This window comes from Magnolia sinica, chromosome 18, assembly GCF_029962835.1.
Source record: "Magnolia sinica isolate HGM2019 chromosome 18, MsV1, whole genome shotgun sequence".
NCBI classification, from domain to species: Eukaryota; Viridiplantae; Streptophyta; class Magnoliopsida; order Magnoliales; family Magnoliaceae; genus Magnolia; species Magnolia sinica.
Genome location: NC_080590.1, coordinates 39,843,195 through 39,860,376, shown reverse-complemented (window position 1 = coordinate 39,860,376; position 17,182 = coordinate 39,843,195). Strand labels below are relative to the sequence as shown.

Sequence of the window (17,182 nt, the reverse complement as noted above, 5' to 3'; positions counted from 1 at the left end):
GTTCAAGACTCCTCACCGGGGGTGATTAATGCGCATTTCACACCAGGCTCGAGTGGGGTAGCTTGTGGGATGCAGGGACACACTCGGGGTGGGCGGCCCATGTGAGGTGGTACCCATGTGATTTGGGGCCCATGAGGGGGGTTCGGCTGAGGTCCTAACCCATGAGATATGGGGCCTGAGCTATAAGATAAAAGGATTAATTCGCCATACTCTAATAGTTTGAGCTTTTAGAGCAAGTGGTTAATTGTCCTACATCAACCCCTCTGCCAACAGATTAATGGCGAGGACTTATCTAAGACAGGCGTTTCCCACCCTAGGATCCGCTAGTTCTCTCATTCGCATATTGCCGAGATCAAACTCCCCCTAAAATGGTTTCCTACCAATAAGATCCTATCGACTCTGCGTACTGTCGTAGTGAAACCAGAACCTCCGTCTTGTCGGTCTGCTCGAGCCATGCTCCCACCGCTTCAATGAAGCTTTGGCATTGAGCCACCAAGCACCGTTGGAATGTCAGCTGAGCATTCTCGAGATCCATTGGATGGACATTCACCACCGGACCAACAACCTCTGTGTCCCTTCATACACATCTTACTTCTTGATCCTTGGCAGCTTTCCCCCTTTCCGGTTGCCCGACTCGAGGCTTTTAAAGCCACAACATCACTAAAAGATCTGGTTCGTCCCTGAGCAGTCTCCTCTCCTTTGGTTTCCTAATCGGCCCCAATGACCTTCCTCTCTTCTCCCATGTTGCTCTTCTTTCACCCCTTTGCTTGTTGAGGGCCAGCCTGATTCATAACCTTCAACCCGTTTGTTGCTTTCTATACCTTATGACGTCTTTCCTCGAACTAGCTTTTGTTCAAAGCTGCGATCATTGTCCTTTTCTCCTCCTCCCTCTCCATTCTCACAAACGCGAAGCCTTGCGAAGAGCCCTTCAATCGAGGGATAAACACCTGCTTCTCTTTCCCGATCTTACCAAACTCCCTGAAGAAGTGCATCTGTGATCACCCCTCTTGGGAAGTTCTTGATGAATATAGTTGGGAGTTCTAAGAAGACTTGCTTCCCCCACTCCTATTTCTCCCTGTCAGTACCATCCTAGTGTAGGACCGATGCATGAACTCAAATATTGTGTGAGATCAACCAACAAAATTAAATTGATTAATAAAAATCACAAAACTTGTTACCATCATCACAAATACCAAAGTTCCAAAAGGAGATCATGCATGATTCAAGCGTAGGTTACCAAGCATCATCCTACAAGACCATTAAATAAGGGAAACCAGGATCCAATGGATGTAGGGACATCAAAATAGCATAGGGTAAGCCTATTTCCAAAAGGGAAGATCTAATACTACCTAGGGTGAAATTAGGGTTTAGGGAAATTGGGTACACACTTGGAATTAGGGATAATGGGGTAGATTGGGTAAGGGTTTAAGGGGTTTAGGATAAGAGAATTAGGGTTTTGGATAGAGGGAATGTAGGGATTTGAGTTCAATTGAAGGTTGTGAAGAACTAAGGTTTGGTAATTTGGGGAAATAGGAAGATTTGGGATTTCTAGGTTTAGCATTAGGATATATAAGGGATGAAGATCGGGAGGATGTTGATGGCTTGGGATGAAGGAGAATGAAAATCGGAGAACATGGAAGAATACCTTGCTTGTTGATGAAGAGATGAGAGTGTGGGGGATAGAAGGAAGCTTCACACTTCCGTTGATGAAGATAAGCTTCGCACCGATATTCCCTCAAATTCACATGTAAGTCACCCTCACATCACATGAAGATGGAAGAAGAAAACAAGGAGCTCTCTCTCTCTCTCTCTCTCTCTCTCTCTCTCTCTCTCTCTCAAAATCAAAATAATGAGAGATCACACGTTCCCCCTCTTTTATAGCCTCAATAACTTTTCGAAATTACAATTTAAACTCTGTCTCAAGGATTTTGACCAAAATAATCCTAGTCTAATGAAATATCAAATAAAATCACTCATAAGGTGTCCAAAACATAAATAAATCATGAACTAAAACCTAAAAGATAAAAATATCCAATAATGATGAAAACGATCCACGATCAATGGCCCGATCATGTGATCCATGCGATCTAAAGGCCTGATCGTCATGTCCCTCGAATTTGACAGTCCAAATCACTCCCTAAAGCAACTCATGTGCATCTTCCCAGTGTGGGGTCTTCAACATGATCATGGGTACTCGCCTAGCCACAAAGAAATCGGTGCGGCCCGCCTCTTCCTCTGATACGTACGCAAAGGTGTACGTGAAGTGATATCCTCAGTCTTCGACATATCTTCTGTTCAGGGAAAGTACATCTGGCGATCATTGGGTTTGGAAACTGATTCTCGTGTGGTCTTTGATGCAGTGGTCAATCCCAACCATTCCCACAGTTGGAACATCTGGTACTATTTGGGAGTCATCCAGCCCCTTAACATCCGCTTCTCCCACACGCTCAAGGAGAGCAACTCTGTGGCTGATGGTCTTGCCAAATTTGCTAGTATTGGTACCCCGAATAGGCTTTTCCTTGCGCTGAGAGACCTCCCTAGGCTCATTAGAGGCTTCCCGCTCCTTGACAAAGCTAGCATTGGTCAATTCAGGCATTCCAGACCCAAGATGGGGGTCGGCTAACTTGCAATTCTTCAGCGGCCTCCTTCGGTTTTGCGCTGGGGATGGCCTTTACCAGTTTTCAGCTCTGCGCGTCGATTGGTTTTTTGGGCAGCTCGCCTTAGCCTTCTCATTCGGCCTGGCGTTTTGCCCTCATCTTAAGTGTTTTTTCTCTGCTTTGGCTGGGGGACTTTAGCTTGTTAGCAGTTTTTTGTGGCCAATTTTAACTCCTGCTATCTTCTTCCTTTAATATGCTTTCTTCATATGATAGGTGCGGCCTGTCCTCCTGTGGGGCTTGCCCGAATCCACAAGATGTACATTCTCTCTTATCAATATATATCAGGTGGGATCCCACCTTTCCTTTTTTTTTTTTTTTTTTTTTAAGTGATGACCTCATCATATCCTCTCCCTCCTAACCTCGGCCCATTTCTCTTCCTCTTCCTCTACCCTCACGTCAATACTAAAATTCCCATCCTGAGTCCTCTTCTCCTCCTCTCTATCATTGTCCTCACCCCTTCCCCTTAAATGGCTTTTGAACCCGATCCCTTCCCCTTTCTCCTCAACCCCATCTCTAATGGCAAACCCCACCCTCCACAACGACCTACCATTCTCCACTTTTAACCCAACTCTGCCCACACCTTTTGCTTCTTCTTGCAGCCCTTGCACCACTCTTAGTCGATCCACCCCTCCTCCCTTAACCCTTTGCAACTGCTCCTTTCTCCTCGTCACCTTCTCTCTCACACGTTGCGTTTGACCTTCCCTTGTTCCCTATTGCCAATGGTTTTATGTTGCCTCTCGATCTGCCTCTTGAACATACTCTTGAGGTGTCATGTATGCCTCATGAATCCCCGACGCTTCTCACTCTTAACCTCAAAGCCCAGACCATTCGCTTTGATTGAACACCTTGTAGGTCTACTCCTTTCCATGACTAGCCCGCCATAAGAGAATCCCCTTTCCATGACTATATCGTCGCAGGCAAAACTTTGAAAACCTTATCGACACCTGTTATCCATTCTTATAAAAGCCTGAGAAAAGCCAATAGAAACACCTCTTCCTTAGAAGGGGATCAAGAGCTCAATAAATCCATTGAGTTCTTACATCTTGAATCATCAATTTTCACCATTTACAACTCCACTTGAAACTTTTAACCAACATCTTCACCCTTGTTCTTCCAATCGAAAAACAAACAAGATCAAAACCATACACACCACCATAAAGCTCTAATACCATTTATAGTAGCAAAAATAGGGACCTCACCATCACCACCAACCTGGGAAATGAACCGAGCTCTAGTGTGCATAGTATCAGTATTGTTACATCTATCACTGTTAGGGGATATGAAAACATGTATCGATATAACCGATATTATCACCGATACCCAGAAATGTATTGTTGATTGAGGGAAACATGGGGAAAATGGTGGAATTTCTCAGTGAAACTTCAGGAGGCTAAAATTCACATATTTGCATATTCAGGAATCAAATAATTGCAAAAAAAAAAAAAAAAAAGGGTGTACAGATAATAAGTTTCTCTTTAATGGGGGCCTAAAAGCTTGTAACACTTAGGGAAACATTGGGAAAACACGGGGAAAATGGTGGAATTTTTCAATGAACTTTAGGGGATGCTAAATACATTTGCACATTTAAGAATCAAATAACAGCAAAGAAGACATATATTTGCATATTTACGAATTAAATAATAAGTTTCCCTTTAATGGGGGCCTAAAAGTTTGTATCGTTGACTTAAGGAAACATCGAGGAAACATGGGGAAAGTGGTGCATCAATACATCCATCTATTCAACCATCCACCATGCATGCACTTATATACATACAAACACACTTGTATGATCCATCCAACCATCCATATATGTATACATAGATATAATGACACGTACATATACACACACATGCATGATCCATCCATTTATGCATGCATACACACATACACACATATATACATCCATCCATCCATCTAACCATCCAACCATCAATCCATCCATGCATACATGCATACATTCATGATCCATCCATCCATTCATGCATACATATATGATATACACATACAAACATTTCACATACAACCATGCACTGATATAAAAAAAATTAAAATGGATTTTTTTTTTTTTTAATAAGCATATTTTTGGCCATATCAATATATTAGCAATACGTTGGTGATATTATTGAAATATCGCGCATGCATTGGCGACACAAGCAACACTTGGAATTTAACACAGTCGAAAATATTGGTGATATCGATACATTGATGATACTTAGCGATATATCGATGATATATTGCCGATACCCGGAATTTTTTATACAACCAATGTTATCAGTATCATCGAGCTAGCAATACCGATAATATTGGTGATACTACCGATAATATAGATAATATCCGACACTTGGAACAATGCCGAGCTCCCACTTGAGGAAGCGCTTCGACCGTGTGTGTAGGCGACCGTGCGAAAAAAAAAAAGAAGTGAAATATTAATCATCATAGATTTGGGCATACATGAAAATGAGTAAAGAAAGAGACAACATATACATGGTCTGTCACATTGTGGCTACATCCATGAGGAAGCATTGACAGATCATTACACTAGAAAACAAGGAGAGTTCAAGATACACGAGAAGCATTGCTCTCATACAATGAACAAACATAAACATCCCTCACCTCTTCTTAGACACCATGAGAACCTTTGGGAAAACCATCTCACCGTTTCGTTCCACCTTTAGATCCATGAGATAAATACCTTGAAGAACACTCCCCTTGAGAGAAACCCTCTCTCCCGCTCTCTTCTCCATCTTGCTTGTGCAAGGGAAAACCCCTCTGGGCTCCAAAGAGAAATGAACATCTTCTAGCTTTTATAACATGCCTTGACTTGGAGACATAAGTGAAAATACATTTTTGCCCTTGGAAAATGCCCCTTACCTAAAGCCAAGGTGATGGGTCGTTCCCCTTAACATCTTGGCATATGTCGTGTATATTCTATCTTTTGTTTCAATCACATGCAACATTGCAATTTTCTATTGGATGTGATGAACTCCTTTTATAATACACTAATATGTGCTTATGGAAATTTCATTTCCATTGATAAATAAATGAAAAAGAAAAAACCTATGGGTGTCAGGCTTTTACTCCTTTATCTCACTTGATGCAAATTGGTGTATTTGATTGTATGTGTACTTTAGTGGAACAAGAACCAGGAACACCTGTTTGATATACAAGGGATTCATTTTGGCTGGTCGAGTAATCCTTACTGCTGGATTTTCCCAACATGTCCATCTTCTTTCTCAAATCCCGTGGTTAGGATTGTCCAAGACTCTGGAATGCTGTACTATTTCACATCCATTGGGGATCATCTGATTAGGTGACTGTGATCTCTTACATGTACGCCATGTCCACATGCATGCTGTCTGTAAGATCAACAGTTATCTGAACAGAAAATTCATCCAAGTGTGAAAGAAAAATATTACATCCTGAAAGAGTCAAAGAAGCCTAGGTGAATCTCAACACAACCTTATTGGCTATTGTATAAGCTGCCCTGTCAGATTCTCTCATTTCACGACCAAATAAAATGTTCAACCTAGACGCTACATCTATTTGGAATCATTTGATAATCTTACTGATTCTAGATGATACTTCATTGACAATGCAGATAATTCCGAAGGCTTAGAATCATTCGATGAGCTCCTCTTGATTATATGTTGTGAGGTTACTCTACTATTATGGCTCCCCAGAAGGACAAGTATAAAGATTATAGATAACACATGTTTTAACGTTGAGGTCTCTGGTATGAGCCCAGCTTACTTATAAAACAAATCCATTACTAAGGGCCTCTAAAAGGATGAATTAGAGAGTTGTAGGTCTTCCCTTTGAGCCTTATTCTTGCTTGTTTCAGTTTCTCATGCATACAAAAAAGGAAAACACCTTTTTCCTGCCTTCCGTTTTTAAGTAGAGAAGCATCCTATACTAAGTGCTAATATTGAAGTTAGTTATCAAGCATTCAATATACAGACATGTTGCTGACATGTACAAGATCCTGGCTGTTCATCTAGTGTGTTTTGCTGTGGATGGACCATACATAAAAAAGAATACAGCATTTAGGTGTTCCTGACTATCAAGTTGAGGATTTTTTTTCCCATCTAAGATTGGGTGTTGGTTGGACTTTTTTTTTTTCTGACTGCCCATTTGTAATTCTTTGAACTTAGAAGTCCTATCGGTAGCCACGATCAACCCAACCAGTATTATTTTCAGGGTTGCCCCATCCATTGTAGGGCCCAGAAGATGAAATGTTCAGATCTTGTATGCGTGTATTGTGCATACTGTATACAGGTATTGCATGCTTGATATGTAACTCAGATACAGTGGATCCTCTCTCCTTTACGGATACCTATGATTTGGAATGAACCTAATCTTTCACCTCATTGTTTTTCCTAGCAAGAGATGTACCAGAATATGTTAATGAAAGTCCTGAACTAGAATCTGATTATTATATCTGTCCTGCAAGTCTATTGTTTCCTTTCAAAAGAGAAGTACAAGAAGAGAGAACATAGCCAGGCATTTTCTTTTGATTTTGTTGACTTATTTCATACAACATCTACAGGTTCAATTTATAAATTTGGAAACAGCTGTGGTCCATCGACCAAGTCGTCCCTAGAACTTCATCAAAAGAAGTATACTCAGCTATGCTGCTTCTTATTAAGAGATCACCACAACATCCTTCAATCTTCTCTAGCAATGAGACCAGATGGAACCTACAGAATTCATTACAGATCTTTTGGTTCAGAGGCCACAAAAATTCAGAGGAACCCATCCTTCTCAACATTAACTCCTGACGACATTTTCTATTTTAAGGAGATATTGGGAGAGAAAAATGTCATTCAGGACCCAGATACATTGTCAACTGCAAATACAGATTGGATGAGGAAATACAGAGGCTCGAGCCAGCTGTTGCTCCAGCCTAGGAGCACTGAGCAAGTAAAAATATTTTTTTTTTTCCTTTACTATGGTTGTCTACTTGTCCCGTAATGTTCTCTTTTAATTCTTAAGTTCCATCTGGAAACTTTGGCTTCTTTTATTCCACAATTTATTAGGATTCCCGGTCTGTTTTATGATTGCATATGATAAAGGACTTTGGTTTTTTCACGTTGAAGTTAAACTTCTGGCTGCATCCAGCTCTAGAGTCCTGTTGGTTAGTGAGCGCCCTCTTTGAAGGCAAGAGTAGATATCAAGTCCAGATGAAACCCCGACAAAAACTGTTGATTTTTTTTTTTTGGGCGAACCTTTGTCTGCTACATTGTGCATTCCAAAATAGCATATACCATTTTGAAGAAGAATAGTGCTCTAACCACACGCAAAGCCTTGCACCATGTGATCCAGATGCTATTTCACAAACAAAACAGTGTCTTCTGATTTTACAATTGTTTTATTATATTTTGACCTAAAAATTACTCTCTTGCCTATGCATCCTTCACTGGACTTAATGCCCTCAGTTGCCACAAAGAAACTGTAGTTGAGCCAAGAATTTTCATTAATAAGCTATAGCAAAGTCTAACAGCTTTGCTTAATCATGGTGTAAAATGTGGTTTGATATCGTATAAAGTTTTTAGTCCGACACCATATCAAGTTCGTATGCTGTTTATACTTGTAATTTTTAACAAAAACAACATGTTGGGAGATGTTTCAATTGGTGATAACGCTTCAAATAGAATTTGGTAATGTAGTGTTCAGAGTCGTGGATTCTTTTTTATTTTTTGCTTACTGAAAGGCAAATGGTTCTGAGGACAGCTCAAAAGAAACTACATTGGGCAAGGGTGGGCATTTTTCTAGTTCAAGTGAAGGTACCTTAGTTATAGTTAGTATTGTCATATGCAATTGCATAAGCAATTATGCGATCACATATGCCATTTGGAGACCAGGGACCGCATGTGCCAATATTTTTGTACCATTGGGTTATGTGGTCACAGAAAGCCATGTGCGACTGCCAAGGTATTCCATAACAATAACGGTGGCCGTAACAGCCACCACCGCCTTTACGATACAGGCTACAATGTCTTTTTGTGTTGCAAAAAAAAACCCGAAAAACCTGTATCGGCCCCGGTAATGGACCTTTACAGCGCCATTACAACCTTTATGGGGGGCGTAACAGGCCGTTATGGGAGCTGTAACGGCCATTACAGGTCATTTTTTCCATAACGGCCATTACGACCCTGTAAAGTGTAATGGTTGCCATGTTACCTTTATGTAATGGCCTTTATGGCCCTGTAACAGCCGTTACGGCACACCATGGCAACCGCTTTAGTCGCAATTATGCAATTATGCATTATGTCCCAACGGTCAAAAGATATTTTTTTTTGGGCTTCATAATGCATCATGTCCCAACGGTTAGAAGACCTTTTTTTTTTTTTTTTTTTGTGGCTTCATTTTCTTCTCTGCTGTTTTGCCTCCTATCTCTCTCTCTCTAATACTCTCAATCTCTCTTAAGTCTCTTACTCTCCGTTACTCTAATACTCTCATTCTCTCTTAACTCGCTGACTCTCTCTCTCTCTCTCTCTCTCTCTCTCTCAATTTAATATTCTCATTCCTCTTAACTAAATTAACTCTATTACTGTCTTACTCACTCTCGTTCTCTCTTATACTTAATACTCCTACTCTCTGTCTCCTCTCACTCTCTCTTGACTCTCTTACCTTGTTCAAAACCTCATCAATAAAATTTCTATGTTGTTTTTTAATCATATTTTTGAGCATATGCATTCATTTAAGTACCTGTTAGTTGACTTGTTATAGTCTAATAGTCTAATAGATGTAATAAATATAACAAAATTTTAATGAAATTTGTAAGAAAACTATAAAAAAATCCCCTACGCTCGTAGTATTTTTTACATTTTTTTTTTCTTCCAATTTTCCTTTTTTTTTTTTTTTGTTAAATTTAATTTAACCAAAAAAGTTTTGGAGGCTATGCGATCGCATATGCGCACTGCCCCCTTGGGTCACATGCAATTGCTTATGCCATTTGACAACATTGGTCATTGGTTATAGTAGTTTTTGTTTATGTCCCTAGTTATAATTTCATTGCATATTCTCCATCAATTGCTATAATTCATCTAAGCTTTCATTTTCCAGAAATTATCTTCTCAGCACATACATCCTTTAAAAAAAAACATACATACATTGCATATATGCACGAGTATAAATAAATAAATAGGCAGAGTTTCCTGTGTGTTGCGAACAGGGAACTTTCCTGTTGTGCAGCAAGTTTGTATATGTGCTGCACTTTGTTGGTTTATCCAAGCCATTGATCAAATGGCCCCATTGTGGATGGACTGTGCCCAAAAAGTCTCACAAATAGGAGGATCCTAACCATCGAAGCTGAGGTCTTTTCTCTATTGAATGTGGATTGTTGGTGCATGTCTTCTTAACCATGCAATTGCATGCAAACATTGGAAAGGTTAGAGCTGGCCAATTGAGGAGATCTTTTGGCCACGGTCCATCCATGATGGTGTCCATCAGATTAGTGGCTGGACAAACCTTGGGCCCCTCATGTACAAATTCAGTGCATGACCGGGAAGTTCTGTTTGTTTCAAATAAGGAACTCGGCTTCATGTGTGTGTGTCTTTGTGTGGGCACACACATACATGCACGCACGCGCATGGGAAATGCTAAAGGTCCCCACCTTTAGAGTGAAGTTAGTAACATACCGCAAGGCTTTTCTTTGACATGTGGTACTGCCAATTGATCCAGACTATCCTTAGTTCATACCACAAGCTGCAGACCTTGGTGCAAAAATCCTGAGGATTAGATGATCCTTACCATCTGATCAATAGCATGATAAGTGGGCAATGATGATGGGACAGAAAACTAAATTGGTCAAATCATCGTCTTGAAACATCTATTCGTAGTCCCAACCATTGGCAACTTATGATTCGTAAGAACTTTCATTCCATGATGGTAACAATCAGACCTATTGCTCATAAAAAATGGATGATTATAACAAAAAGGCTAAAAAAAAAAGGTTAGGATCATCCAATGGGTATTATTTTTGCACACTGGTCTGCCTATTGGCATCTGAATGGATGGTCTGGATCAATGATTTGCCATCCCATGTGTCAACTAAAAGCATTGCAGACAATGCTGATGTCCCCATGAAGGTGGAATGTTAGCATTCCCCTATATTATGTGTGTACATGTGTGAGTGCTTGCGTGCTGGCTTTTGTGCATGCATGCATGCTCATGTATTTTTACTTGTTTAGTTGGATAAACACCATATTTTGTGTCTACTAGATCACTTATTAAGGGAACTTTTCTGAATCTGAGCTGTTCGATATATGTGTATGTGTGCGTGTATGTCTAATTAGATGAGCCCATGTTTTGTGTTCTTAGATATTTGATTCCCTATTGTTTCCATCTATTTGTCTGTCTTCAATCCTATCTATTCAACTGAATATATCGATTTAGTAAAGAAAGGGAATACAAGGCATAAGTTGTACTCGTTTTAGACGTGGATCAGTTGGAAAGCCTGTATGATGATGCCATCTCATGCAACTTGCACGGGATTTGGGTGAACGGCAAGCGCTGTGGGTGTGCTCTCCACATACGCGAGTTCGATTCCCCTCCCCAGGATTACCTGATGCACGTGGTTTGTGAGTGATTGTGTGCATCTGTAGGGAATAGTCTCGCCTCAAAATGGGGCAGGGACACCTTGACGTCATTAAAAAAAAAAAAAGATGATGCCATCTTATGCAAAATAATCAATTTTGCTAAATCATTTCTCAGTGACCATACCATGTGACCCTCATTGGATGCTTGATTTGTACTTTTTCTTTTCCCCTTTAATTCTATTGTTCTGTGAAAGAGTTTGATCAGGGGAGAGACTAAAGTTCTGTGGCTGTTCTTTATCCTTCTTGGTGCCTTACTACTGTATTCAACTCTACTATCTCCTTGGAAATTTCTTGGGCTCATGAAGATCATCTCCGATGTTCATAAGAACTTGGTTCTCCTTCACTAGTATTTTATTGATAGTAATAGTTTTCCTCTTTCTGGACAAAACATATGACTTTGACGTTGAGGGTATTTTATGGAATTATTCAGATACCCTATGCTTTTTTGTCTTCAAATCACCAGTGTTCACACGCACTTATTGCAACTGCTTTATCTTGGAGAGGCTGTTGACTTTGAATATGTAAGCTTTAGCTTGAGGAATTGTTGAGGAGACTTTTAATACATTGGTAAGCATATTTAAATTCGTTGTTCAATCAATCTTATGTTGCCTTTTGGTATATAAATGTGATCTTAATGCTGATGTGCATCTTTGAGAGATTATCTCTATATAAATGGGCACATTAGTCTCCATATATGAAGATGGTTTCTGGCACATTTCCCAAGGCCTTGGAATAACACTTTCTGTGGGAATTGGGAAGCATGTTAAAAAATGGTTTCAATACGACTTCATCGGTCGTATCATATCATATACATATCGCCACAAAAAATTTCAGCCGATACAGGACGGATAAGCCCCTTATCATATTGTTTTTGGGCCTGGCTGATTTGCTGACCAATACCGTTATTCCACTCTTTGGTTTGAAGTTGGGATTGGTTGACCTAGTTACTCCACATGCATGTTACACCTTTTTATCCCTCTATACTTTTCATCCCATACATCCCTCTGGCCTCTATATATTTTTATCCCATATCAATGTGCAGTGGTATTTTAATCTCTTTCTTGCTCAAAAAGACTGTCTCCATGAATTCTTATTCTTGCACTCAAATGTCCAAGTGGCGACATAATCAAAGTCTTTTCATTTCACATTGAGGAAGTTGCTCTGATCAAGGTCAGGATTTGAGATGCTAGGATCATGGTCTGCATTACTATGGGTCTTGTTTGCAGGTCATAGCTGAAGGATTTTGGTTGCTTCTTGTGTTAGACAGCTCACATACCTTGTATAACTAGTATACCTTGTATGGTTTGTTTCCATAGTAGAGGATTCTGAGTTTATTGTTTTCCTTGTATAGATGGTTGTAATCTCCATATATTTAACCCCATTGGGTTGTCTCAAATACAGAAAACCTTTTGGCTTCACTGTTTTCATGCTATCAGAGCCCTACTGATCCAAATCCGGCCACCCCCTCGTCACTGGCACTACCTCCACTGATCTCAGTCCTGTTGCTATTGCGCCAGATCCAGATCCTGAAAACAGTGAAGCCAAAAGGTTTTCTATATTTGAGACAACCCAATGGGGTTGAATATATAGAGATTACAACCATCCATACAAGAAAAATAATAAACTCAGAATCCTACCTATGGAAACAAACTATACAAGGTGTACTAGTTATACAAGGTATATGCCCCCTCAAACTAATGCTGGTCATCGACAAGTAATAGTTTGCCAACTAGAAAAGAGTAACGTGCAGAAGTGAGGGACTTGGTGAGAATGTCAGCAATCTGATCATGGGATGCAACATGTGAAAGAGAAATGAGCCCAGATTGAAATTTCTCGCGGATAAAGTGATAGTCAACTTCAATATGCTTCATCTGTTCATGAAAAACCGGGTTAGAGACAATCTGAATGGCATTGAGATTATCGACATGAGTGGAGTAGAATTCTGTAGAGGAATGCCCAAGTCTGAAAGAAGTCCATGTAACTAGACGAGCTTACTACATGCAGCGGACATCGCATGATATTCGGCTTTTGTGCTCGATTTGAAAATAGTGGCCTGCTTCTTATACTTCCAAGAGATGAGAGAAGTGCTGAGAAAAACACACTAGCCAGTGCTAGATCTTCGCGTGAGAGCGCAATCGGCCCAATCAGTATCTGAATAAGCATGAAGGTCCAAAGTCACCGTGGAGGAGAAGAACAGGGATCGATCTAGAGTTCCACGAAAGTACCGTAGGATGCGCAACACCGCAGTCATATGAAGAGTCCGAAGAGCAGAAATAAACTGACTGACGACTTGGACAGCGTAGGCAATATCAGGGTGAGTCATAGTTAAGTAAACTAGACTCTCAACTAAACGTCGGTATAAGTCGGGCTGTACAAGTAGATCACCATCGTCACGGCTATAGTGAATGTTAAGTTCTAAGGGAGTCTGAACTGCCTTCTGATCCGTCAATGATGCCAAGGCGAGAAGATCCTTGGTATATTTACGTTGGTTGACTAGGATCCCACGGTTGGAACGTGAAAATTTAAGTCCAAGAAAGTATGTTAGATGGCTGAGGTCTTTCATCTTGAAGGATGATTGCAGAACTTCCTTTTAAGCCGAAATGCCAGTATCATCGCTACTAGTCAGGAGGAGGTTGTCAACATAGACCGGAACAATGACAATTCCGTGAGCAATGGTGCGCAAAAATAAGGATGGGTCATGACCACTTTGAGTAAAGCCGGCACCCATAACAACATCATGAAAGCATTGGAGCCATGCCCGAGGTGCCTGTTTGAGGCCATACAGGGCTTTCTTTAGGCGACATACCTTATTGTCAGGGATTAAAGAGCCAGGAGGAGGTTTCAAATATACGGTTTCTTGGAGGTCTCCATGAAGAAAGGCATTTTTCACATCCATCTGAGCGAGTGGCCATGAGCGAATAGAAGATATAGCCAGAAGAGTACGAACAGTTTTCATCTTGGCCACGGGAGCGAATGTCTTATCATAGTCAATTCCGTATTCCTGTTTGTATCCTTGAGCGACAAGTCGAGCCTTGTATCTATCCAATGATCCATCAGACTTGAGCTTGACAGAATAAATCCATTTGCTACCAATTAGCTGTTGATCGGCGGGTCGAGTAACAATGTCCCACATATGATTATCATCCAATGTCGCAAGTTCTTTTGCTATAGCCTTCTTCCAACAATCATGAGTGGCATTCATGGCACTCATGAGAGTATGAAGTAGGAATAGAAACAGTATCCAGAGTAGCATTCATGGCAGACAGAGCATATCAAGCGATCAGGCGCTCGATGTTCACGAGCGGAACGACGTATCGAGGTAGGTTCGGGTTGAGTAATAGGTGGTGGATCTGTATGTGGTCGACCTGAGTAAACCTGCAACGGACGAGGGAGAGTACTTGAGGCGTACGGAATTTCAGGAAAGGCGGTTAGACTAGGAGAGTTTGGAGTGTGCGGAGGAGGAAGAGATGAATGAAAGGCAATGTGTTCAAGAAAAACAACATGTCGTGAAACCTGAACACAATGAGAAACATGATCATAACATCGAAAACCCTTCTGAGTTTCCCCAAATCCCAAGTACATACATTTGACCGATTTTGGAGATAGTTTGTTACGTTCACGTGAAGCCAGGTGAACATAACAGATACAACTAAAAACACGAAATGTGGAATATGCAGGAGGTAAGCCGGTGAGAACAAAGTAGGGAGATTTATTGTTCAGAACTTTGGTTGGCATCTGGTTAATCAAGTAGACTAAATGTAACATTGCTTTCGCCCAGAAAGAACGAGGAACACTCATAGCTGTCATCAGGGTGTTGGCAGTTTCAACAATATGACGATTTTTTTGTTCAGCCACCCCGTTTTGTTGTGGAGTATCAAAATAAGTGGTTTGATGAATAATCCCATGACCTTGAAGAAATGTACGGAAATCGGTTGAGAGATATTCCCCCCTAAGTCAGAGCAGAGAGTTTGAATTAGAACCCGAAATTGAGTCTCCACTATAGAGTGAAATAACTTGAATTTTTCAAAAACCTGTGACTTCGATTGCAGAAAGTAAATCCAAGTGTAATGTATGAAATTATCAATGAACGTAACATAGTATCCTAACCTAGAGAGAGACATAATTGGTGATGGACCCCAGACATCCGTATGCACAAGTTCAAACATAAACGATGATTTTGTAGTACTTAGAGAAAAGGGAATACACTTACTTTTTTAAAGACAACAGGAAGAACAAGAATAATCCAAATCATTTTTATTAAGAGAAATATTCCCTAACATGCTAGAAGAAATTAACTGAAGTAACCGATCGGAATATGGATGACCTAGACGAAAGTGCCACAGTTTCCACAATTTATTTGCCGAACAAATATCTGATGAAGATGGAGAAAAGAAACAACGAGCCGGAGTGACAGATGGATTAAAGTCCAGCACATACAGACAACCATGCCGCCTACCCATCCCAAGTACTTTCTCCATTGCCAGATCATGCACAAAACAACAGTTAGGAAGAAATATGACTAAGCAGTTATTGGATGTGAGTTGACCAACTGAAATTAAATTGGAGGAGAGGTTAGGGACATGAAACACATCACGAAGGGTGAACTAGCGATAAGCAGAAGGAAGGAAAATCAATGATCCAACAGACTGAATAGGTAGTCTAGTGCCATCCGCAGTAGAAGTAGCTTGATTGTCGGTGTAGGGACGAATGTCACGAAGATAAGATACAACACCGGTCATATGATTGGAAGCACCCGAATCGAAGAACCATGTAGAAGATGGGGATATACCTGACATACCGGCCGTAGAAAGGGCCTGAATGATTTGCTGGAGTATCGCAGGAGTCAACAGAGATGAAAGACCTTAAGCAGAAACGGTAGATGCAGAATCACTAACAGACGGCTTGGAAGAAATAGTGGCAGCAGTAGCAGAAAGAGCACGACCATGACCACCACGTCCACGGCCGAAAGAAGATGCATAGGCACGTGTATGACAGTCCCGAATACCATGACCAGTTCGTCGACAATAAGCGCACTATTCTTTGCATTGAGCGACAACATGACCCACCTTGTTGCAGCCGCGACAAGTCAAAGAAGTGGAACCACGTGTTGGTGTAGTGGTGGACACAGCAAGCACCATATCAAATGATCCCAGAGTTGAGGAAGGAAGAGAGAGAACTTTCAGTCGTTGTTCCTCAGCCAATAAATCATTAATAACCGAATTCAATGAAGGAGTAGGGCTACGGTTCAAGAGAGCAGCCCGACAATGCTCAAATTCCAGACGCAGCTTCATAAGAAACTGTCGAACTTGTGCACTCTCGCGCATAGTTTGAAATATCTTAAAGTCATGAGGAAATGAAGAGCTTGAGCTTTTGGAGTGAATGGTTGTTTAACATGGTATCAAAGCGGAAGATCCTATGTTCGAATCTCGAGAGCAGCAAAAATATGCCTCTCTAAAATATTATTCTCCCACAGGGGACCAAGAAAATCAGGTTCGGCTCCGGGACCGGGAAATCAAGCCCGACCTATTTATGGTGTGAGTGTCCCTCCACCCTTGCCAGTATGTTCCCGTGTGGAGTTCCCACCCCGCACGTGCGGGGGTATTGAAGTGATAAAAGTCCCTTGATATACATTGATACACCACACTCTGAGAGCTTAAGCTTTTGGAGTGAATGGTTGTTTAACATCTTGAGCATGTATGATACAATTGAAAAGGTTAGCATATGTTTGGTGTTCGGGTGTTAACTATTCCCAAGGATGACCCGATGTGCTGCTGCTGAACTGTGGTTTAGATAAGAATGGGACCTTCAAATTCGTTTCTCAACCACTACTTGAGGCAAAAGAAGTGGGAAACCACATTAAACACTAGCCCACTTAATGTGGATTGTGTTTCTCCATGCTCCTCTGATCATCAAGAGTGTTAGATA

At 40.9% G+C, this 17,182-nt stretch overlaps 1 protein-coding gene across 3 annotated transcripts in view; it reads left to right on the top strand.

The window, feature by feature from the left end:
* Positions 1-17,182, top strand: part of LOC131233918 (D-2-hydroxyglutarate dehydrogenase, mitochondrial) — a 64,258-nt gene that overhangs the window by 6,904 nt on the left and 40,172 nt on the right. For all 3 annotated transcript variants that reach the window (XM_058230776.1, XM_058230775.1, XM_058230777.1), the window contains exon 2: positions 7,204-7,577. In XM_058230776.1, coding sequence (XP_058086759.1) covers positions 7,204-7,577 — 374 coding nt within the window. The remainder of the gene's footprint in view (positions 1-7,203; positions 7,578-17,182) is intronic.